Consider the following 24,501-nt stretch of genomic DNA (forward strand, 5'->3'; position numbering starts at 1 on the left):
AGCCTAGCCCTAAGCAACATAATCTAGAGGTTTCTCATGAAAACACGGTCATCAAAATTTCCATTCACAACTTCATTGCAGATTTATAGATAGTTTAGGGGATAATTTTGATTAACAGCTAGAGAAAGTGCCTGATGTTAGTGAATAGAGAGAGTCTCCACGTGCTCAAAGTAATTGGTGTAAATGAATCTTTGGTCTGCCAAATGATATATGTGATGATCACCATACCATAAGAATTATGTTTGAGGGTGAAAAACTAGTTTGCACATCACAATCTTAGCTTTGGTTGGATGCATGATGGAGGACCATCCCGTCGATCGAGCCCCGACCCATCACCAGCCATGTCGCGGAGCCCGAGCCAACGTGAAGAATCTACAGTTCCACTGTCAGGTTTGAGAAGCGGCATCATCGTCTCGCTTCGTGTCGTGTACCTTAATGTAATTTTTCTTTTTTTCGTCGTCTTTGGATTGTTGAGAGGCCGCTCCTACGTGAGTACCGGCCTCCTGCGTGTGTTTTTTTTTTAATTCTAGTTATGATTAGTGCCATCTTTAGGGGGAGGAAATCGATGTTGGTCTTCTTCTCCCCCTAAAGAGCCCTTTTAAGGGGAAGCCCAATAGGCTTTCCCCTTAAAAGGGGGCCCAATTGGGCCACCCACAACTGCCACTCCCTCTCTATAATAAGGGGGAGGGGTGGACGTGGGAAGAGGCAGGCTTGTTGAATTGACAATCAGATCTCGTTTTGTTGTTGGTAGTTATTCTTGTGTTTGGAAGAAGAATATTTCGTCAAGAAGAAGAGGAGTCTCGTCATTGTTCAGACAGAGTATCCTTTGTAGTTCATCGAACGTGATCTACCTACCTGGTGTTTTACTAGAAGACACTGTGACCATTCGACTTGCCTGCATCAAAGATTCGGTCATTCTCGTTGATTCGGGACTCTGATCATTCTCAACGCCTTGTATTTGGATTGTGGAATGTCTTTTACGTGAAATTGTTGGCTGAAATTTCTCAACGTTGGGCTTCTTCATCACTTTACCAAATCTACAGTCATTCAATCCGACCATTCTCCGCTCGATAAATGATCATCCATCGTGAACATTGTATCATGTTCTATTGGAAGGATCAAGGGTTGTCGTTGACGGAGAATCACCGTGAGAAAACGGAGGGTCCTGGTGGATCAATTCTATCCTTCACGGCGACTTCAATTTTGCCAATGAATTGGTCTTTACTATGGTTGTCTCCCTGCTATCATTGATCGGATGCTGTGGTGGTCGATAGTTCAGTCTGCAAGTTCTCATCGACGGGTGTAACACGGTCACTCTCTCCACCCATCGATCGTTGATCAACCTCCGGGGTATCGTCGATCGTTTTCTGTTCTCCTCCACCGCGATTACCCTACGGAGGATATCAATTATCTTTCGGTGGTATCGGATTCACTCTACGGACTTCATTTTGGTGGCATCAATAGCTCTCGCTGCCGTCGTGTGATCAAATTCCTTCACGTTGCATGGACGTTGGTCTTCTCATCGATGCCAACGAGCGGTCACTCATGACATCAAGCAGAAATACATCGTTTCCCTCCCATCCTGGAGCAGTCCCCATATTTTATTGGCCGCTGTGAAGATTGATAGTTCAAAACTTCTCTTGTGACAGTTTCAGTGATGACTCGATGTTCAAAGCACCTCAGTAGTGTCTTCGCTGCTAGTGTGTCGGAGCCATATCCAACGTGTCATCTATTCTCGAAGGTCTTCCAATGCCGGACTTCTCTGTTCTACTGCGAAGGCTACGGTTCCTCAAGTCTGAAGGTCAACACCAGGTCACACGTTCCCCTCCCCTTCACTTTCTTCAGTTTTAATTATCTTTTCCGGTGCTGGTCTCAATCACTCCGCTACCTCGAGAGATTATATATCTTAGGACTAGCCACTGAATTTTACAATAGGAATTTTCTTGATGGAGTCGGGTCAGTTCGTTCTCGTCGACAGTGTGGACAAGCTTGGAACGGAAACGTTCCTCTACTCCGTCGGTCTTCGAATTGACTATGCAGGTCATCCGGAGCATGGTTGTGACAAAACCCGTCACGTGTCGTCCAATTGAACTGCATCTCGCGTCATTCGACGACTGAAGTACTTCTCGTTATTATTTTCTCAAATCATATACATTAAATCACATCCTCAATATCTTATTTAGTTTTTTATCCTCTAGACATAAAACAAAGTGTCAAGTCCGACCGTCGTGTTACATCAATGCAACACAAGATGCCTGTTGCCGTGAGTTAACAAGGCTTAGTACTCAAGATCTATATCTCTCTTCTGATGACATCAAATTAAGTTAATATAATATACTTTTATATGTGACTTCTGCCACTATTTTTGGTGTTTACTTGCATTCGTCACCACTCAAGGTTAAAATGAGACATTTTTCTTCATTTTGTCAATTTCTATTTAAATATATATATTATTGATTTATGTAAGTAACCCCATACTTTTTTGTCATCTCTTCTTGAAGTTTTATTTGACATACAGGATTGGGTGAATTAAATGGTGAATTTGGATAAAAAGAACAAAGGACAATTTATAGCCCAATCCACATCCTAGATCAGAAAAATAAGGGAAAAAATACATGACAAAAAATTATGGGATTACTCACTAACACATAAAGGAAAGAAATCTATATTTTACCCACAAATTAAATTATGGAATCTTTTTTTTGAAGTAAAACAATAAATGACATAGATCAATTTTGGATAAAAATAAAAAGATTGCTCTTCTCCCCTCTTTGTATTCCCTGGACTTATGAACCCAAATTTTTGTTGGTAGCCTAGTACCTAAGATTTATTTGATCCATTATTTTCCTAAATATTGTTGGAGAGAAGCTGAAGGTTGATCAAAGTTCTCAGACAAGAAGTACCATTTGTCCTTGGGAAAGTGACAACAAGGTTTTTGTGATCTCTGGTGCTTTTGATTTTAATTTTTCTCACCCTTTTCACTTTCTAAACATTTTTATCAGATAACCTAGATTAAAATCATTCCGGACCACATCGTGTTGTCTAACTCATCTGCTTGCAAGCTCTAGCTTGGGTAGCGCATCAAAGGATACTTGAAATTATTTACTATTTTTATATTAAAAATCCCTAAAATGCATATAAAATTATTATATGGTGTTAAAAATAATATAATTATTGATTTTGTTTATTTAAAATAGTTATAACCAGTTTTATTCTTTTTAATTGAATTTTATTTTTAGAAAACTACAATTAAGTCACAATTATGGACATCTATTGGCCATGATGCCCCCCATTGCCACGTTAACAACCTTGTTAACAAGCCACTCAGCCTCCCCATCAGCTTCCTTATGCCTGATCCATTCATTGAAGGGGCTCATCTTCCTTGTGAGCGGTTGCAGCCAATAAAAAATCTACAAATGAGAAAAAGAAAAAAGAGATGCCAGATAATGGACACTGTCTGATCTTCTTTACGAGGAATAGATGGCTGTGATTAAAATATCATCTAAATTATGGCCTATTATGAAGTGGGCTTTGGGACAGTTTGGCAAAAAGCCTGATCATGGCTCCGTTCTTTTTTTATATCATGGCTCATTGAACTGTGATCCCTCTCCTCTCTTGTCAGCTTGTCTCGGCGTGGGACTGGAATAAGTCAGTGAGATGGATATACCAAATAGATGGTGTTAAGAAGAGGGAGTGTTATATAAATTTTGTGTGTGATGTAATTATGAAATAAGTGAACCTTTCTCCCATACGCATGGGCAGGCCACATTGTGTGTGCTATGGGCCCTCGAATGTGGGCCTCTATTATATGGGCTCTTTGAGGCACTTTTATGGGCTCGCCTTGAGGTTGGTCTTGTGCTGCTTGTGTAGTACTGCTCTCCGGCCTACGACTGGCTGAGCAATGTTGCACTTGGGTCAGCTGCTAGTTAAAACATTTTTCATTATTTTTATCTAGTTATTTAAATTCATCCCCTGAAAAGTTTACAATTGCTCTCAAGAATATGTTCCAACGCATTAAAACACAATTTTAAACACACAAGGTTAAATCAAAATTTCCACAAAAATAATTGGATCAATAAATTATGAAAAGGTCTTAATAAAATTTGTGGTTTTAATGGTCCAATTAATGTATCAGTTGTAAATTCACCTTATAGTGAGGATAACATTACTAAAATGACACAAAGCAGCCTTAAAAATATATTGGATTTCATGCTTCAAATTGGGCTCATCAAGTAGCTTATGGATGAGTGTGGATCAGACATTTAAAACCCGTGATATACGAGGTGTAGTCACACAAGTCTTGGCTTGTAGGATTTACAAGATAGAAACGTAGGGTAATGCAAAACAACACCATGGCTAATAGGTGTGTAATGGTACCACGCGACAGTGATAAACAAGGAACAAGCGTGTCAACAATTCACTAGGACGGCCCGTGTTAGTATAGCACAAGAAAAGCATGCGACATTGGCACACAAGGATGGTGTGAGGCCATGGCATGATAAAGGGAGCGAAAGTGGTGCTGGAACAAAGTGGCCTTGGAGTAGGTGGTGGCAACACACAAACGGATTTTGGAGTGGCAATAGAGAGAATCATTCAGCTTTGATACCATGCAAGGATGAAACTGAAAGTTGAATGTCATTGAGTAAGATAATACAAGAGTTTATGTACAAATTGGAAGAATAGTCCCCTAATATTGTGACCCTATCGGGCTATACTATAACAATCATTCTATCGCGATCTGATGCCACAACTAAAAAAAAAGAAGTCATAATGTGCCAAATTATTATCTGGCATATTGACATAGGTTTTTGCAGGAGGCGAAGTCAATCAAGTAAAAAAAGAAGTCATTTTAATCGCAATAAATGTGATAGATAATTGAGAAAAAATATAAAAAGAAAAGTCAAAAGTTGCAGCAGCACACATGGCGTGCAAGTGTACAACCAAAAATCATTAGAAAAAAAGAGAGGAAAAGAAAAACTGTTGACTCCGCATGCGGAAACACGTGCTGCATCAGACACTGACTAGGGAATCTTCCTTTTTTCTCTGACGTAAATGACGCGCATCGGTGTGTCATTTACTTAAATGAGACAAAGAGAATATTTCATGATATGGCATACGGCAACGCAACGGCATATCATACAAGTACTCACGGTGGCTATGAAGCATGCGAGCGTGGAAGATGAGGAGATGTGAAATATGGATGTGGAACATGGAAAAGGAGGAAGCGTCAACTTGAATGACAAGGAGACAAAAAATTAAGGGCTAGGATTGGTTGAAATTCAAATCAAGATATCTGACTATCCACATGTCCGACTGAGCTTAAATTTTCAGGGTTGTTTGTCTCCCTCTCCTCTTTACATCCATACTCTCTGATCTATAAATAGAGGCCTAGATGACTGTGAAAATCATCCTTAACTTTCTTCCTACTCATACGGGCCGATTGAGAGATAGTGGGTTTTTGAGATCCATCAAGTGTGTTTTTGGTACTCGGGTGTGTGGGAAGAAGCATTAGAGAAGAGGGGGAGCGTTCTAGCACTCGTAAATCACCGTGATCTTAGCACAACGTAAGGATCTATGGTAAGTGTCTTTGTCTTACATTGCTCTTTCTTGACATCATCAATATCATAATTTGATTCCACAATCATCTTTCACCGTTACACACCTCCATAAGTCGGCATAATCTTGTTTCTCCATCATTGTAACTTTCACTTACTCGCGCATTATCATATCCTACATGTTCTCTGCGTTACTCACGCCACACCTCTCGTCATTCTACTTTCATTTCCGCTTTTCTTTATACATTTCAAGTATGAATTATAATTATCTATGATCGTTGAATCGATATCACTATCTCACCTAGTACCTTCTCGTGATTTCAATTCATATTAAGATCTTTGAATCGATGAATCCTTAAGCATCGTTCTTCATGGAGATGATACATACTCATCACTATATAAATATTTCTAAGTACTAGTACATATACTTATTGAATGATATCAATTTCTGACGCCAAGTTAAACCCCTAAAATTGATATTATCACTAACCTAGAGTTTATCATATGTGTTCATTATAAATAATACTATGAATATTTATCTTTATAGTGTGCTTTTAATATGGAAAGACCCCCTCATAAATATGTTCAGATATAAAAATTAGCAAGTTTTCGCCCGATTCATCAAGGAATATTTTGGTTGTTTTTGGCGGATCGCTTACTACTAGGTTGGATCAGATGTCAACCTATGGAAGCACCTTTTGGTTACATCCATAAGTAGCTTGGTCCATCTTTATTCCATTTCATATATGTCCGAGGATCCGCATAGCCCACTCTGCTGACACCCGAGATACATAGGCCGACTAATGAGCCTACTCTGGCTCAGCCGCACCACCCTGGGGTGCGAGCCACCCGAGAAGCAAGCTATTACAGCGATAGGCTGGAGCAATAGGCGCGAGTTTACAAGCGACGTAACGCGAAGTGTAAAGAAGAAGGCGCATTAGCGGTAGAGCGAAGTGTTGAAATGCGGAGCCCGAGCGGCCGACGAGCGAGTGGGCGCCCGGGGGCTTTGGAGGGTGGATAAGAAGTCGAAGATTCATCAGTAACACTACGCTAATAGAAGAGGAGAGATTTTCGCAATGACTACAACAATCAAGCCGCTCAAGGCAAAGTGACAACTGGAGCGTATATTGTTGTATCTAGGAGTGTATCTGTAGGTTCCATGACAGCAGGATAAGGCCGCCCAAGTTCTTTGGATCTTATCTGATATATGTCGAATAGCTTCAGAAAGTCTGCTGCTCCCTCTACGGATCAGGGACGTGGAAGACCAAGGAAGCAACTTGAAAGCAGGATGGTGGGAACCCAAATGTAATCTCATTTTATAGGGGACAAACCATAATGCCCTCTAAACCCATTAACCCTAATTTGCACGCATCTACTATGGAAAGGATAACAATACCCTTACCAGGGTTAGTCAACAAGGTCAATATCCAACATATATCAATTCACGTGTGTCATCGATGTGCAGGAGCCATGCTAATCTCCTACATTTCATTCCAATTCCATCAGAAAGGACAAGAAAGTGATACTCAGATATAAAGTGCTGGTCAGGACATCTCAAACATAAAACAGCATGAATGATACATGTGGGGATAATACCAAAATGAAATAAATGGCAGCTGCATGAAAGGGATATCCCCTTGGAATGTGCCATAAAATAGGCTGAAAAAAAAATTATTTTCTATATTTTACTAGACTTGAGGGACAGAGAGCATTTGCTTCTATTTATCCACAACCATAAGTTTAATTTTGCGTATAAATTGTTCATAAAATAGGCTGAAAAAAAGAACTTTATCATCCATATACTACTTGACTAGAGGGACAGAGAGCATTTCCTTGCATTTATCCACAACCATAAGCTTAATATTGCATATAAATTGTTCATAAAATAGGCTAAAAAAAGAACTTTCTCTTATGTATACTACTAGATAAGGTTGGACATTTAGGACCGAGGACCAGTTTGACCATACCGAACCGGGGCCATAGGTCCTCCATTTGAGGGTGGACCAGTTTGTCAAACAGGTTTAAGCCCAAGGGACAAACCGGACCAGAACTGGAAGTGAATTATCTGTCATATATTTGACCATCCGTGGGCTCCCTCTTAATGTAGAGGATATTTAACATAACCATGAATACAAATTTGATATACTTTGACCATTGACTAGTCAACTGACCAGATTGAGACCAAATAAGAACGGACCGCAACCGGACCGAAGTTTAGGTAAGGTTTAGGTCAATGCTTCGAACCCTACTACTAGACTCGAGGGACAGAGAGCATTTCCATGTATTTATCCCCAACCATAAGGTTACTTTTACTGTTCTGGTAAGTTCTGTCATCTCAAACAGCAAGAAATACATTTCCATAAATGATAATTCTTGGAGGAACTTCCAGAAATGGTTGACATCAGCCAAAGTCAACCTCGTAGTTGCAAAAGGAGTTTTTGAAATGTTTCACCGAGCTTATCACCGCCCTTCTCGAAAGCTTGCGGCCATGGCGGAAGAGGGAATCGATCAGATAAAGCTGTAGGCCAGTCTTTGGTGACTTCTATGCAGCCCGTGACGTCCGGCAGATTCCTTTCTCCTTTCCTGCTGTCTTTTTTTTCGCTCGGTAATCTCAAAATCTCGACTTTTTCTGCTCATCTACTGCCACTCTTTTCGTCGCCTTTCCCCTCGTTTATTCCCTCTTGATTTTTTAAAATTTTTCGCAGGTCGTGGCGTCCTGGAATGGTTTATTCCGCCATCAATCCATCTGTCGCGCGATCGATCGATCTCTCTGTTTGTGTATAAATTGTTCTTATTCTCTGCATTCATGCGTGGGATCAAGGACAGGCCTTCGAATCGGAGACTTGACTCTTTGGGGATTCATCCTGGATATGGAGCTGCGGTATTTGTTTGATGCTGTTTTCGCCTCTATTTTTCCCAATTTTAGATGTTTTTTTCCGGATTGATTTGATGATTCTGCGGCCGATCCTGCGTCATAGGGAAGAGAACGAATTGATCCATCCCCGATGCTCAAATATTCGTTCTTCTGACTGATTAGACGCTGATAGTCGATGAAGATCGGAATAAATCCGTGGATTCACTGTTCATTGATCGGTTGAAAGCAATTCCCCTTCAATCATCGATTTCCGTGCAAAAGAACAATTTCATTTCCATCTCTGTCATCTGAGTTGATTTTCTCGGCCATCTGACCTTATTAGTAAAAGAGATTTCCTGAAACTCGATGAATTTCTCGGCAATCTGGTCTAATTTTTTCAAGCGTTTTGCATAACTCGATACTGTTTTTACAAAATACAGTTTTGTTTTGGTCTACATGTTTCCAACCCATTCAAGATTTTGTTTGAAAGGCCACGCCATGTCGCTAATCAAAGATTTTCTGGGAATGATTTTCAGGACAAATCCATGTTGGTCATGCTAGAAAATTGGGGATGATTATGTATGAACATGACCCTGATATCCTTCGCTGGGGTCTTCAGTTTCTTCATGGAGATCCATCACTAGATTCCGGTTACTGTGAAGCTCCCATTCAGAACAAATCATACTACTTTGATAGAGAATATTCCGGAGAAAGTAACTACGGAGAAGTCCACACATCCATAGATAATGATGAGATTATTGCACAATCTCTTCAGGAGGAATTCTCTCAACTTGCTGTTGAGGAATCGTCTCTCTCTTTGTATGAATCTGGAGAGTATTCTCAAGAATCTTTGACGTCCCAAGACTGGTACAGTTCCCCTGAAAGAAATAAAACTTCAGGTATTGAGATCATTAGTACATGTTCATATTGCTGTGACATTTATTAAGATTTTAATCTCTTAATCTTTTATTTCATTAGGGATCATGGACCACTCCAGTTCGTGCTCAAGCCCTGAAGAAATTGTTTATGATGGGGAAAGATGGCAACCGGATCCAGCTGATGATTTCTGTGTTCTTGATGGCGAGGTTGAAAAGAGATTAAATCAGATGGTGCCGATGCCCGTGAGTTTTATTTTAATTTTTTTGTGTACTTCTGTGATTATTTTGTTTTTTTATTGCTGAATAAGTTGGTGATTATTTTCTTTCTGGCCAGCATATTCCACGCATCAATGGAGATATTCCTTCAGTGGATGAAGCTACATCTGATCATGAAAGGCTTCTTGAACGGTAATCTCTAATTTCATAAAATTGCTTGACTGAATTCCTTACAATTTGTTTCATAAAAGCTACATCTGTTTCCTCATCTCCCAAGATTCTTAGATGCATAAATGTATAATCATTATTAATGAACTACAACATCCCCCTTAAAGAGGAAAAGTAGTGCCTTTGCTATCAGTTATAGCTTCGATCTAACCATTAATAATACTTTATTTGCAAGTAAAATGAATCTAGAATTATTTCTTCCTATTAATCTATAACCTTGCCCCATCTTCGTCTCAGATTGCAGCTGTACGAACTGGCAGAACTGAAGATTCCTGGCGACGGCAACTGCCAGGTTAGTTTATTTAATCCTTTTTTCTCTGTGAATTCTCCACAGATAAGAAAAATCAAATTCATACATCTCTTCAGTTTTCACGTGGAACTTTGAATGGCCCCTTATTGCATCAACTATGCCACAGTTATCACGCAAAATATTTACTTGCTCTTTTCGAATTTCGAATAGTTGGACCGCTTATCAGCAAAAATAACTTTCGAGTAAACTATAACTGAATTTGCCAGCAGTTTGATGGATAGTAATGTGAGAAGAAATAAACAAAAATCATTCTATCATGGAATGAAGGATTAAGAAGAAACTATTTTTTACTCGTAGTTTCGAGCGATATCTGATCAGTTCTACCGCACTCCAGAGCATCACAAGTTCGTCCGGCTGCAAGTTATCAATCAGGTTGAACATACCCTCCAAATTATATCTAAAAAAAAAGAGAATTATTTTTAATAAAAAATAAGTTCTAATTTTCAGCTCAGAGCCCACCCCGAGTTCTACGAAGAGTACGTGCCCATGAACTACGACGACTATCTGAAGAAGCTATCCAGGTACAATTTCTGACACGTGTCCTCCTGAGAACTGCCCGTTGACTTTCCACATTTTTTACCGGCGTAGGTCAGGGGAGTGGGGCGATCACGTGACGCTGCAGGCTGCAGCCGACACGGTGCGAATATTTTTTTACAACCTATTTTAAAAAATAACATTCTATTTATTGAACTGACCAAAAAACGATTATTTTATCAGTACGGGGTCAAGATATTCGTGATAACGTCTTTCAAGGACACCTGCTACATCGAGATACTGCCCACCTTTCAGAAGTCAAATCGAGGTATGAAATAATTTTCCCAGAAAAAAAACTAAAACAAGAATTAGAAAAAAGGAGACATAAAGAGAAAATAAGAATTATAGGTTGTGGGTGAGAGCTGACCGTTTATATTTTTTAATTTTTTTTTGGTGATGACAGTAATATTCTTGAGCTTCTGGGCGGAAGTACACTACAACTCCATCTATCCTGAGGGAGGTAAGATAGTTTGGCATGGTCTGTGTCATCCCTTTGTTGTTTTCTGATAGTGAGAGAGGCCACAATTTTGCAGAATTGCCAGCGCTGGAGACGAAGAAGAAGAGGAGATGGTGGCACTTCGGAAATCGCCATTAGAGATAGAGTGGAAAATGGGATAGAGAGAGAAAGAGTGTGTCCTTATGGCCGAAAGAAAAAATAAAACACAGCCAAAAGCCAATCGATTGATGGGCATTTCAATGAGGGGACTAGAGAGAAAGAGAGTTTGAAAAAAATGTGAGAAAGAGGTCAAGGATTGCTGGAACCTTTGAAACAATTGGAACTCGTAAGGAGAGAGAAAGTATCATTGGAAGAAATCATACAACAATTTATCACAAGAAGATTGATAGACAACTTGAAACACGGAACGTACGTCTGAATGTATTCAAATAAATAGAGGAAAACTAGCGAGAGAGAGAGATAGCTAAAGAAACGCACAATAGAAATGGCTAAGCATATGATTGATGGGTTGAGTGGACTACAGTAACACTAGTAACATAGATAAATAGATACGGTTGCATAGCCCACGGCCAACAAAGTAATGGTGTTTTTACAGAAATCCAAAACAAGAAGATAAAGAAAATAGGATTACATAAACGATCCTGCAGTTTTACAACAGATAAGTGAAAGAATCCATGTACAGTCATGGGTAGGATTGGACGTTAACCTACAGAGCAATATATACCACCCGGGCGTTGAAAAGCCAGGCCGTTCTTCAAACTTGAAAGCGAAAATGTACAGCGAAGAAAGAACAAAAAGAGCTTACTTATTCCGACGCTTGACGATTTATTTACAGCGCGGCTCCTCACAATAGCAGCCCGCTTCGTCACGCTTTGTACATAATACCGTCAGTTCCGTTCTGTACATGACATCAGCATCCGCCGCTCTGGCCGACATAAACACAACACTTTTAGAGAGAGAAATTCAAATAAGTAATGATTATGATCATGGGGAGGAGGGGGGGGTATTATTTCTCAAGATTACCAGAAATTGAAGGGGGGAAATAATATCTGGTCATTTACTTTATTCTTTTAACCCCATGAGTAATTGGGGTTAAAAGAATACAGAGAGAGAGACAAGACAGACAAAGAGAACTACAGAGAGAGAAAGAGACATATAGATACAGAGAGAGAGATATACAGAGATACAGAAGGTATTCAAGGTAATTGGGCAGAGAATAAGTGCGAGGAAAAGAGAAAAAAAAAAGTAGAGAAAGAAAGGGTGAGAGAATAGGGTGATTTTCGTCAATTCCATCGCAGAAAAAGAGAATACTGAAGATAAATGGGCAAGTGGCCAACTCTTCGTTATCCCAAGGAGTAAGGTGGGGGAGAAAAAAAAGAAAGAAAAAAAGAAAGCAGGGTGGAGAGCTTTCCGGCACCCACACGAGATACAAAGGGAAGATAATTCAACTTTCATCAGTCTGGTAAAAAGAGAAGACCCGGCGAACGAAGTGAAGAGGGTAGAGACACTTTCTGTTATTGCAATGAGCATAAGAGAGATAGATAAAATGAGAAGAAAAATAAATGATATTTTATATGAGCCCCATGAACAAAAGAGAAAAACAAAAAAAAGAAATGAAAGAGAACCGCCAAGGGAGTTATCGCTATGTGTATGCAAGAAATAGAAAAAGATTACAGAGAGAGAAGAGATGATGGGGACACCTTGGCAGAGATTGATTTCTATAATACCCACGAGAAAGAGAGTAAGAAAGATAACATGTGAGAAAGAAAGAGATACCTCCAGCGGCAATGACCTTCTCAACGCGGGCAGCAATATGCTTGCCATAAGTGTACTTCTTGAGGGACGTGACATGAGCCTTGATGCGCGAAAGGATGAGTTCCCTGTTCCGATCGTCACACGTTTCCATCACCTTCTGCACCACGTAATTTCCAAACTGGTCCTTCATCATCGCCTACCCCACATAAAATTTTTTATTCAGGTCAGATATTTTTGGTCAACGGAGATTAAATTTGTGCCTATCTGACATGGGGACGAGGGCCCAGTTGATTCATCACAATCAATAGCCAGAGCCCCATCCCTTTCAATACCCATTAATGGGAAGAATAAATTATCATAAAAATAAAGATACTGTACCTGGAGGGGCTCGTTCTCATCATCGGGGCCGAGAATCTCGTTGATGAGCAGCTGGCGTTCTTCGTCCGAGCCAAAAGTCAAACACTTTTCGATCACATTGGAAGCAAACTTCTGCTGGCTCATCTTCACAATCTGCCCGGCGAGCTTGCCGATGATGGCCGATCGTTCTTCCGGTTTGCCGTATTGCAGAACGTGCTGCCAAATTGTACCTCGGACGGGTCAGCTTAAGGATAGAGGCCCTGTTTACAAGGCAAGAGTCAACGGCACCTGAATGACGTAGTTCCCATACTGGTCTTGGGTTAATGCACAAACAGCTTGTAGTATCTCCTCCATCATGATACTCTGCGTCTTTGGATCATCACAGTGCTCGAGTACTCTCTGCAATCAAGGCAACCATCCATCTCAGTTCGGGATTCGGATTTAGGGTTTCCTAAGTACTATCTGGAATAAAGAGGGCCATTTGTCTTAGTTAGATATAGGGTTTTCCTTAGTGCTCACTGTTACAAAGAATGCCGTCTATTTCAGCTAAGTTTCAGGGTTTGCCTGGAAACTCTCAGTTCTAGAAATAGCCATTACTCTAAATTAGTATTTAGGGTTTAAGGTTTAGGGTTTTCCTGCCTAGCCTCTGAAGAAATGACCACCAAGTATCTCAGTTAGGGTTTGGGGTTATGGGATCGGTGAGCTCTACCTGAATAACCCTGCATCCATAAGGGTGAGTGGAAAGAGGCACCACTTGCCCATAGAAGGCCGTAATGATGAACTGGATCCGCTCCTGAGGGACACACTCGATGCATTTCTGAATAACATGGTTGCCATTCTGGTCTCGAACACATTTCATTACAGAGCCATCCATCTCAGCGACCATTAGAGTTTGCTGGTCAACTTCAACCACTTCTAAAGCCTGCAAAAGGATGAATCAGAGGGCAGTCAGGGATAATTACAGATTTGGAGACTTGACTCTGGAATACTGACCTTCTGAATGACTCTGCAGCCGTACATTTGAAGACTAAGCTGCAAGACATGGCCAATGAGTTGGGCAGCGAGCTGCCTTCTCTGTCTCTCTGTGCCATGCTCGAAGAACTGCATCGCCATCATAGTTTAGGTCAGCCGAACTTTGGGCATATGGAAAAACGAGCGAAGGCAAGAGCAAGAGTGAGAGCAAGGACGAGAGCGAGAGTGAGCACAAGAACAAGAACGAGGACCTTCTGTATGACATAATTGCCAAATACGTCAGTCATTAGCGCACGAGCATGCGGGATTATCTCACAGAATATCTTATTCTTCTCTTCATCGGAAGCTACCTCCAGCTTCTGTTGGATGAATCGACTCCCGTGCTGGTCCGCGCTGAAGGAAAATAATCAAAGCGCAAGAAGACGAATAAGAGACTTTAGAAACTGGGGTGGAATTTTTGAAATTATGAACTGTGATCACATGCCCATGCTGTGGTGACCAACGAGGACTTCCCAGGCAGTCACCCATCCTGGTAGTGCTCTCGGCCAAGCACGCTTAACTTCGGAGTTCTAATGAGATACGGTACACTAGTGTGCTGATAGTCGAGCAAGAAACTGGGGTGGAATAGAGCTAGAAAAGAATCAAAATTACCTGAACTCGACTACATGACCAACTATTTCTGACAGCTCAAAGATCCGTGTTTTATTGCTCTTGAATTCTTCTAGTAGAGATGACCCATGTCCCGTAACTGCAGGCCCAGTATCCAGACTCCACGGCCCATTTGACGCGGCCGGGGGTCTTCTCATTGCAGCAGGGAGACGCGAGTATCTCTCACCTTGACGAAGCGCGTGTGGCGGAATAGTGCCCGATGAGATGTCCCCAGGGTACTGAATACCAGCAGGATCAAGAGAGCTACCAGCATAACCATGTCCAAAGCTACCAGCTGCCCCAATCGAAGATACTCCTTGCTGAAGTTTTTGAAGAGCAAGTAAAGTCTCCAACGATTGGGCCTTCTTAGTATGAGCAGATGAGTCGTTTCCTTGCAAGTATTGCACAAGCAACGGGTCTAAGTATTTCCTGTCATTTAAAAACTGATTGTCCCCAGTCCCTGAAAAGAAAAATAAATGATGTCTCTAAATAAGATACGGTCTCAACAGTCGTTGCATTTGGACAGTGAGGATTCACCTTGGTCTATTAGGGTGTTTGCAGTTGGCAAGTTCATATTCATCGAGATATCTGCATTCATCGAAATGTCGAGTCACGATATTACACTCAACCAGCGAGAAGATTGTCATAAAAGCTAAAGAGATACCGTTTTGCAGACCAAATTGCCCTCTAGAGCCCAATTTTGAAAAATTATTTTCCAGAGCTCCATAATTAGCAGGTGAAATATGACCAGGAATGTTCACTGGATCCATGTCTGCTCTCTGGTGACGAAGATAGTTGTAGTGTTGAGAATACTGAGGATCAAGGTTTTGTGGCCGATTACTTGAAAGAGTCAAAACAGACAAGGCAGCGAGGAAATCATGTTGCTCTGCCATACTGCCATGAACACCGCCCGGAGAACCATCCATCCTCCGACCGAGAATCGGAGACATTGTCGAAGAGCGAAGAAGAAGAGGATCAGGAGTAATACTTCTAGGAATCCGGGGGGGAGCTGCTCCAGGATTGGATACTGGCGAATTAAGGCTTTGAGCTCTGGTAAGGCTGGGACCAATTGTTCGCATTCTCAATTGACCCATCGTTTCCAAATCAGGGATTCCCCTGTTCATCGCATCCTCCATTGGTCCACGCGGCACTAAGTGTGGCTGTTGACGAATATTGCTGTATGAATCTCTGGAATGCTCATTCTGCCGCTCCAGAGGTAAAAAACTAGTAAGGAGCAGCAGATAAACAAAGAATGCTAAATCTAAAGTAGGAAAATTTCAATCTTTAAGCGAATCCAACGAAAAGAACAACAGAAACCGAACACAGAGATGAATAAAATCATTACAGAAGCTGAAGAAGTCAAAGAAACAACAAAAACACGGACGGGTATGAACGGTTTTAAGAAGGAAAAATTCAACCTTTCAGCGAATCCAACGAAAAGAACAAGAGATACCGAACACAGAGATGAATAAAATCATTACAAAGCTGAAGGAGTCGAAGAAACAACAAAGACACGGACGGGTATGAACGGGAATTCAAAACAAAGAAAGAAAAATCGAGAAAGCCCACCTGCAATGCATCGGCGAAGCCCTTCCTGTTCAAACCCACGGTTGAAGGCGCAGCCAAATCAAAATTCTGAAGTTCACCCCACTCAGAAGGCTGGGAATAAACGTCCCTTCGCACGCCAGCACGCGGGGGAAGTCCAGGCTGTGAAGGGAAGAACACCCCTCCATTTCCATTGGCAGTCTCCGAACCAAGCGGGCTTCTCCTTTCATTCATTCCACCCGATTGAAATCGCCGCGCGATGATCCAGTCTTCCTTGGAAAGAGGCGCCGGGAAAGAAATCCTCGGATTCAACTCATCGTTCGATCCTTGGAACCGAAGAAAAGATTGATCATACCCATCATGAAACCCTAATCCAGCAAACTCCGGATCCCTAAACAGATTGCCGATGGCAGTTCTGGCGCCTTCGACAGTCGGCGGAGCACTCCCACTGCGTATGATATTGAGCTCCCGCTCACGCTCCAGCGTAGCGGCAGCCGCCGCCTTGCCTCTCCGCTGCTGCTGACTCTCCCTCAACAGATCCTCAAGATCCATCTCAAAATCCTCCAAACTGGATGGCATGGAAAACCCTAGAGTTTCCTCCCCCATTTGTGCACACTTCTAACCCAAGAACGTGTATATATATATAGAAGATTTCACCAATCAAGAATCCTCGATTCGGCGATTTCCGCATTAAAAACCATCGATTTTTAGGAAAATTGGAGATGATCGTCACCGAGATCCAGCCGTTGTCTGCATCGTCGCTGCTGCTGAAATTCTTCCGTGGCTGATCGTAGGGTTGAGAAGTCGCGCCGACTTACAGAGCGAAGAACAACGTAGATTTTGTCGTTGACAAGAGTAGGAAATTAATTTATAATGAGAGAATGAGGGAGGAAAGGAGGCCACGTGGATGATCTCCCACCGTCGGATCACATCAAGCCCAGATCGGCCCATCGATCTAGGCCCATAGAGTGGGCGAAGCTCAGTGAAAACCCTAATCCACTTAACTAAACACATATTTAGTGAGGGGCCTCACCGTATTCAAAGAATTGGAGGTTTTTTTGTGCAAAAATGAGGAGCTATGTCAATTGAATTTGGGTTGGATGACGATGATGATTTTGTCATTTTCCGGCATCGGTCTTTGGTTAAATCTGACACCTGTATCTGAACTTGAGTACGGTCTCGATTCAGTCAAAACCTACAAGTATAAGATATAATCATAGGTATTTGACTGATGAACCAGAGATTTGGGTTAAATATGTCATTAAAAGATTCTAGTTTATACTATAATATTTATACATTTCCTTACTAGCATAGAGTGAGTAAGGGTTGAAATCATAAGGAGCAAGTATCGAGTAAACAAATTTCCCTTTAGTTAAATTTTATTTTGATTGTTATATTTATTTTAAGAATTCAATCTACTTTAATGAAAGCAAAATAGGAAATTAATTCCAAATATTATACCTAGCCTAATTTATTTTAAATCTATCAAATGATCTTGGAAATTTTATAGAAATAATATTTTAAATTAATAATTAATTATAATTAAAATACCTTATCAGGAGCTTAGGGAAATCTGGACGATGGTTGACGGTGATGGTGTGAGTGTGGTGGAATGGATGAATGAAATATCACCACTCATTCCAACAGATATGATGGCCAATATGCATCGATGCGTGGCAGAGCATGGGCAAATGATGAAGATGTTACTATCGTCAGTTTGATAGAGATGGATGAAAATAGTAGAAGCGAAGGCTATCTGCGATGATAGCCTTGCAAAAAGGACAAAGACGTGGGTCAGAAAAAGGCAGAGACCAAACTGACCTCTTTGTCACGTGCCCATCTAGCTGAGTGGTGCTTTTCTTCACGTGTCGTGATTTAAGTGTCTCTCCTTTGATCCTTCATTCATGAAGTAAAATAACGGGCCCAAACGAGATTTTGAATGAGCAAATTACTAATTAGATTTAGGGGGAAAAAATCCAAAGGTGTCTTTTTTACAAGGATGGAGGTACTAATTATAGATCTAAGATGGTCGATGGCTAGAGAATGCAAAGATGGAACAACCCTCAAAATTTTAGGTCTTAAGATATCATCACTTCAACTTAGAGAAATATAATACATTCAATCTTCTCTTTCCCCCAATTCGTGCACGCGGATTGCTAGTGAGGCACACAATTAAGAGCAAAAATATCAAAAATTCATTAAAATGTCTAAATAAATGTAAAGTCATTTTTTACTTATAAAAAAAGTATTGATGAATTTAATGGCAGAAAATTCTAAATAAATAATAAAGAGTCCAAAAAATCAGAATATATTTCAAAATATTACAAACCCCTTAAAATATTTAAATAAATCAAATTAAATAGTCTCTGACTCTTGATGTTATTTTATTCATGAAATTAATATCAGAAAATTATGTTTAAAAACCATAAAAATGAATAAAAATTGAAATAAATTATAAGCATTAATAGCATGCATTTATAATCATTTCAATGAAAATAAGCACATAAAATGCATGAAATTATCACTAAAAATATTATGATAGGTATTATTATTGTGAATCTATAAGTGTGGTTTCATTGTCATCATCAGAGGGTTACAAGTGGACAATGATGACATAATTTTTTCATTCAATAGTGGATAATGATGACAATGAAAACAACTGGGACCAGATGACATCAGCACCATTAATTTGATGAAACACGGTTGATATTTTAATGCGTCGTCTCAATGCTTTCAGGAATAAGAATCACGGACTGTACAATTTTCTCCATTTCTTAGAAACAGAAACCAGGTTATCAATTGTTACATATTATGATCTGAAAATTTCAAAGAGTAAAATAATCAAGCTTTAAAATTTTCATAATATTCATTGTCGGTACTTTAATCTCCAAGAAGTCAAAAAAACTGAAAATAGAGGAAATGTAGGAAAAAACAGGATTGATGTACTGCTATACTATATTTTGAATTGAAATTATACCTCAAAATTTGTGGCAAGTGACTTAGAAATCATGAAAATTTGAAGGAAATGTATACTGCCTGGGATCTAATTTCACATTCACCATCTAATTCAATACTCATTGATATAATATAGTCATTTTGCACATCAGATTCTTATAAATGAAGTCTGTGAATGCATGGAATGACCAAGTAAAGTATGACGTGATCAATAGCCTTTTATATGTGTGATCCACTAGAAGAGTATCAAAATATCCATAAACAAAAACATTGCCTAGTTCAACTCATATGGTGAGTATGACCAATCTCATTAGAGACACTAAAGACGAATAGTGTGTGCTCTTCGGGAAAAGAGTTCAATGGATAGATCATATTCCAAATGAATCTATGAATGGTATAATACATTATAGTTGATACGTTTAATATTCATGTAAGTTGTCCAAACACATGAGCACCAAAGACACTTTGTGGACAGATGTTTGTGTTTTGAATATGAACTATGAGTCTCTAACCGTGAGATTTAAAATGCCCTAGGTTGGATGAATTAACAGGTCCATGAAGGTAATCATGAGACTAAAATGGAGGACATTGTGACTCAAGGAAAAATATATACTTAAATCCCTAGCCAAGGAAGTAGCAACATAGGATCAGGTATTCTTCAAATTTTCTCCAATATTACTAATCAGAATAGCTGACTAGGATTTGATGCTTGTCTATGCTCTGAGTCATTTCAGATTCTCCCCTAAATAAAGGATTATACATACATGGTAACCAATGGAGATAAAGGCTTGATGGAAGAGTTGACAAACTCATTTATATATATCTTGTGGAGCATGAAGTGTTGCTTGACATGCATGGGCTTGCAACTCAACCACTGGATTAGGTCAAAAAAATCCTTGATTATTTAATCTACGTGTAGGTATAGTTTATTAATAAGGTTAGCCAATAAAGGTTATCATGACATTAGAGTAATTAATGAGACTGACACTTGGCTTAGAGGGTCAAACGCATACAAGTGTTAGATATTGGTGTATTCTAAGTTTTCAGCATTTTATAAAATTGAATCAGGGATATAACTTTTATAAAATTTTCCCATATAGTATAAATAGATGGCGGCACCTTCTTTTGATACCCTAGTGACTAATTGTTGAGTTCCCCTCCCCCCATTTTCACTCTCTTTTCCCTATTATTTCTTCAAGAGTAGATTGTGAGGAAATCTACTAAGATTTATAATTTCATCATTCTTGTGAATAAATAGGAGATCTAGTGCTCTAAAAAATGTTGGGATACATCTAGAGGCCAAAGATCTAAAAGGCTTGAACATGATCATTTAAGGAATGTCACAACTACAAGTTAGACCCATGCAAGGTGATGTGATATATGTTTTACATTTTTAATATTTGTTTTTTTATTTAGTATTCAGCTTTGCACTCAATTTGAAATTGATTAAATTGAAGCCATGATTTCTAGTGAAATTAATATAGATAAATACAAAGAACTAACAAATTTACATCAAATTTTGACTTCTAACCAGTTCTTCTTCGTGATAGACTACTTAATTCAACCTCAATTTTGTCCATGAACACAGATTGAAAAATACATGGATCACTGCTTTCCAACAATTGAATATTACTCGGAACATATGTTTAAGTGGATCAAGAGGGTGATATTATTATACGTGAAAGTAGATATGGTTTCTGATTCAAATTGGATAGGATGATTCACGTGTTCATGAGTAAATGTGCCAAAGGTGACCTCACAACTGACATCCACATCCCTACATTACTTTAACTTGGGTAAAGTCAACACGCACTAACTCAACTCAAATAACAATGTTGTTTGGTGATTCACTTATCACTAATATTGTATATGTAGGCCCACTGAGCTGACTCTTTTGGCCCAAAAGCCTGCTTTGGAAACATGTGACCTGATTCATTAGCTCTCAAACCTCACATGCACATCTAATAATCCCATCATTCATGAACTAATCAAAAAAAAATTTAAAATACAATAGTGTATAAATAAATCCATGAACGGTTAGATAAATGCTAAAAAAATCCTAGAATAATTAAGAAATTATATTAGCTTGAGAATGATATAAAAATATTTTTTACATAATTCTTATGCACAATATAACTTATTTCGTTATCTCAAAATAGTGTGAAATTAACGGTATGTTTATTCATGTATAATGTGTCTAGCTATAGGGAAAATCGATAACATGCTATCATGATATGCATTAATTCCATTTATAACCAATATTAACACATTATTTGTACAAATTTGATGCACGTTTTCCGACATTCTCATCATTTTAGCATTCATTCCATTTCATCACCTGTTTACTTACATTCGTGAATTTATCGTTAATATGATGTGATTTGCAGGTTTGACCGTTCTCAAGGTCAAACCTTTGTGAATTAATCATTTTTTTCGGAGTTTAATGGTTGCAAGGAGAAGGTTAGGTCATTTTACGCCTCTCGGTCGTTTTATGTCAAGCGTGACACCATTTCAATACTAGTGTGCCTAGTCATTTGACTTTGCTTGAGATGGCACCATGCGAGGAAAGACACTACGGACGGCTCCGACATAGGAGTGCCAACGACGGAAGCTCAGCCCCGCAAGCGTCGGCGGAGGTGGCAGCTATGGCAGCCGCAAAGCCTCGACGCCTCGACGCGGCGGCTGCCGCGCAACGCGATGCCGCTCACTCCATGACAGCAGGCGCGGTGACGGGCGGCGGCAGGCGTCGGCGGCAGGTGTCGGCTGGCGGCGGCGGTGGCTCTTCCTCCTCTCTCCTAGCCTAATATTTCTCTCTCCTCTCTTTCCCCTTTTTTTTCAGGGGTGACGTGGCCTAATCTTGGTTGATCGCCCCCACTTAAGGGCGATGAGAGGCCACGATCACCCTTAACAGGGCCAAACAAACAGAACCGTGTATCTTTCTTTCTTTTGGAAAAAAATCCTTTCTCGAGGGTTTTTCTGGGCAATTTTGGGGGGGAAGAGAGGTCCCGGTCATCAATTGTGGCCCTGACACTAAGATCCACTGCCGAGGAGCCATGAGTACACATCGACGGTGAGATCCACCGCAGACAATCAATGGGAGAGTACCGGACACCATGTGCTCGACGAAGTGCCAGGGCTTGAATTGGGGACTTCGCGGTGAGGAACAACTCAATCTGACACGTTCTAATTGACCGATTCGCACATTCAAGGTTAGTTCCAACGTGTTTCATCAAAATTGTTGCTTAATTAGGTTTAATTTTGTTTTACTTTTAAAATTTAGTTAAAAAATCACAAAACCCTTGAAATCTAATTCCGACTTTCTATATTCGTGATTTCTTGTCTTATACTAATCCGATTCTGACAATTTTGGATCCGTCGGATAGATATCGCGTCTCTCTTCATGTTTTCATCATTTATTTATCAGTCTTCTCTCATTTTGTCATTTGATTCTATGAAATCGTTGGTTGTACGTGCAGATCTTATGTGAAAACACCTATTTTCCCTGTGGATTCGACGTGGACTCATCACTATATTGTGTTTTATTCATACATTTTTTCGAGTCATGTTTAACTTTCTTTGATGCGTAAATTTGTGTTTAACGACCTCAAATGTTAGTCCCATAAAAAATGCATTATTTTTCTAAGTCAAATGCATTAAAAATGTGTAACGAGATCTAAAGGCTTGTAGGATATACATGTTATCGGGTTGTTTTTCTTTATTATTTCGAAATGCAAGAGAATAATATGTTCTCTACTAAGCATGCGTCTCAAATAAACTGTTGACATGAATTATAATTAATAATAATTCATAACGAGTATCTTTTTGTCATAACTAGTATCTTTTTTAAATGAAAAATAGGGTTTTATTGTTTTTTGTAAGATACTACATTATCAAGGATATATTGTAATGACAAGGTAACTGTGAAGCTTTTGCGTAATTTATCATTCCATATTTTTACTTTCCCCATCAAGTCTAAAAGTTTTAACTAAACATCCTTCAAGTTATTTATAAGATCCAATGCTTGTTCTATTGTAATATGTTACATGCTTCCTAGAAGGGTGAAACATAGGACCTGCATTGGTGATGTCTTCATTGCAGCTAGAGTATGGATATTGACAAAGATATGGAGAGAGATAAGGGTGATTTCCCCCCTTCGTAAAGATTCCATTTTTAGGATGTCATTAAAATTTACATAAGGAATGTGTTTGATGCCAACTATCACTTTATGGGGTAAAATGATTTTTATTATTGAAAAAACAATATGATGGTACAACTGACCTTATCAGAAGGTTTTGAAGAGTGTGCCAAGTACAACTGACCCCAGGGGTGTGCACAACAACCTGCATATACATTATGTACATCACAAAGCTCTTGTGATGAGATTCAATGAAAGTGAATCATCTTCTTGAATCCATGGCCTACTTCGTGATTTCCCAAGTTATGAATGTAGTATAGTATCACTTTTCCTTTTGTCGTGGCATGGACGAGTGTTGTCCATATGTACATTGGGATATGTACGTTCGCTCTAGCTCTACAAAACCTTCCAACACTAAAATATAAAACCCTCATGGGTGGCATCCATGGCATGACTGGATTGGTTTATGAGAAACCTAGGGTCAGTTGTACCAAGCTTCTCTGATAAGGTCAAAATCTTGGATTATTGCACACAATTGCAGTCTTATTCTTAGTTTTTGGCTGTCCTATTGATTTTAGTTGCATGTATGAATGTTTGGGGGGACGTTAACTTGAACCTATGTAAGTCTTCATCTAAAGCTAATCTAGTCTAAGGTACACTCCAAGTCAAAATTAAGAGTAAGGTCTACATCAACCAAGTGAAAGTCAATTCAAATGCAAGTTAAGGCAAGCCAAGTCTAGGTCAAAAGTCTAATTTGAGTCAACCCCAAGTCAAGCCAAATCAAAGCAAGTTGACTCAAGCCAACTCAAGGTCAAGAGTAAACCTAGGTCTTTGTAAACCCCAAGTCAATTCACATCAAAGGCATGTAAAGTCAACCAAATCAAGGTCAACCCAGGTCAAAGTGAGCCCAAGAAAAAGCCAACACAAGCCAAGGTCAACATAAGTCCAGGTCAACCCAAGTCAAAGTGAGTCTAAGTCAAGGTCAGCCCAAGTGAGTCTAAGTCAATGTCAATATAAGTCAAGGTTAACCCAAGTCAAAGTGAATAAAAGTCAAAATCAACATCACCCCAGGTTAAGGTCAACATGAGGCAAAATTAACCAT

At 39.6% G+C, this 24,501-nt stretch overlaps 2 protein-coding genes and 1 non-coding gene across 3 annotated transcripts; 1 reads left to right on the forward strand and 2 right to left on the reverse strand.

Annotated features, from left to right (window-relative positions):
* Positions 1-6,974: 6,974 nt before the first annotated feature.
* Positions 6,975-7,079, reverse strand: LOC144712563 (U6 spliceosomal RNA). Its single transcript, XR_013583829.1, has one exon. It is a non-coding gene; the product is annotated as a U6 spliceosomal RNA (small nuclear RNA).
* A 918-nt stretch (positions 7,080-7,997) lies between these two features.
* On the forward strand, positions 7,998-11,272 carry LOC144712475 (Cysteine proteinases superfamily protein). Its single transcript, XM_078586774.1, has 12 exons — positions 7,998-8,160; positions 8,261-8,436; positions 8,946-9,308; positions 9,388-9,530; positions 9,622-9,695; positions 9,969-10,023; positions 10,339-10,413; positions 10,489-10,562; positions 10,630-10,678; positions 10,759-10,843; positions 10,979-11,035; positions 11,109-11,272. The coding sequence occupies exons 3-12, from the start codon at positions 8,981-8,983 to the stop codon at positions 11,168-11,170; spliced, it is 1,002 nt and encodes a 333-aa protein (XP_078442900.1). The 5' UTR covers positions 7,998-8,160; positions 8,261-8,436; positions 8,946-8,980; the 3' UTR covers positions 11,171-11,272.
* Positions 11,273-11,645: 373 nt separating this feature from the next.
* On the reverse strand, positions 11,646-17,130 carry LOC144712474 (pumilio homolog 1-like). The gene is made up of 11 exons (XM_078586773.1): positions 16,334-17,130; positions 15,429-15,966; positions 15,302-15,352; positions 14,768-15,224; positions 14,368-14,509; positions 14,138-14,245; positions 13,854-14,066; positions 13,433-13,543; positions 13,166-13,360; positions 12,809-12,983; positions 11,646-11,957 (listed from the first exon to the last, which is right to left on the reverse strand). Exons 1-11 carry the CDS (start codon positions 16,913-16,915, stop codon positions 11,920-11,922), a joined length of 2,610 nt encoding a protein of 869 aa, XP_078442899.1. The 5' UTR covers positions 16,916-17,130; the 3' UTR covers positions 11,646-11,919.
* Positions 17,131-24,501: the final 7,371 nt, after the last annotated feature.

This window comes from Wolffia australiana, chromosome 14, assembly GCF_029677425.1.
Source record: "Wolffia australiana isolate 7733 chromosome 14, ASM2967742v1".
In the NCBI taxonomy this organism is placed as follows: domain Eukaryota; kingdom Viridiplantae; phylum Streptophyta; class Magnoliopsida; order Alismatales; family Araceae; genus Wolffia; species Wolffia australiana.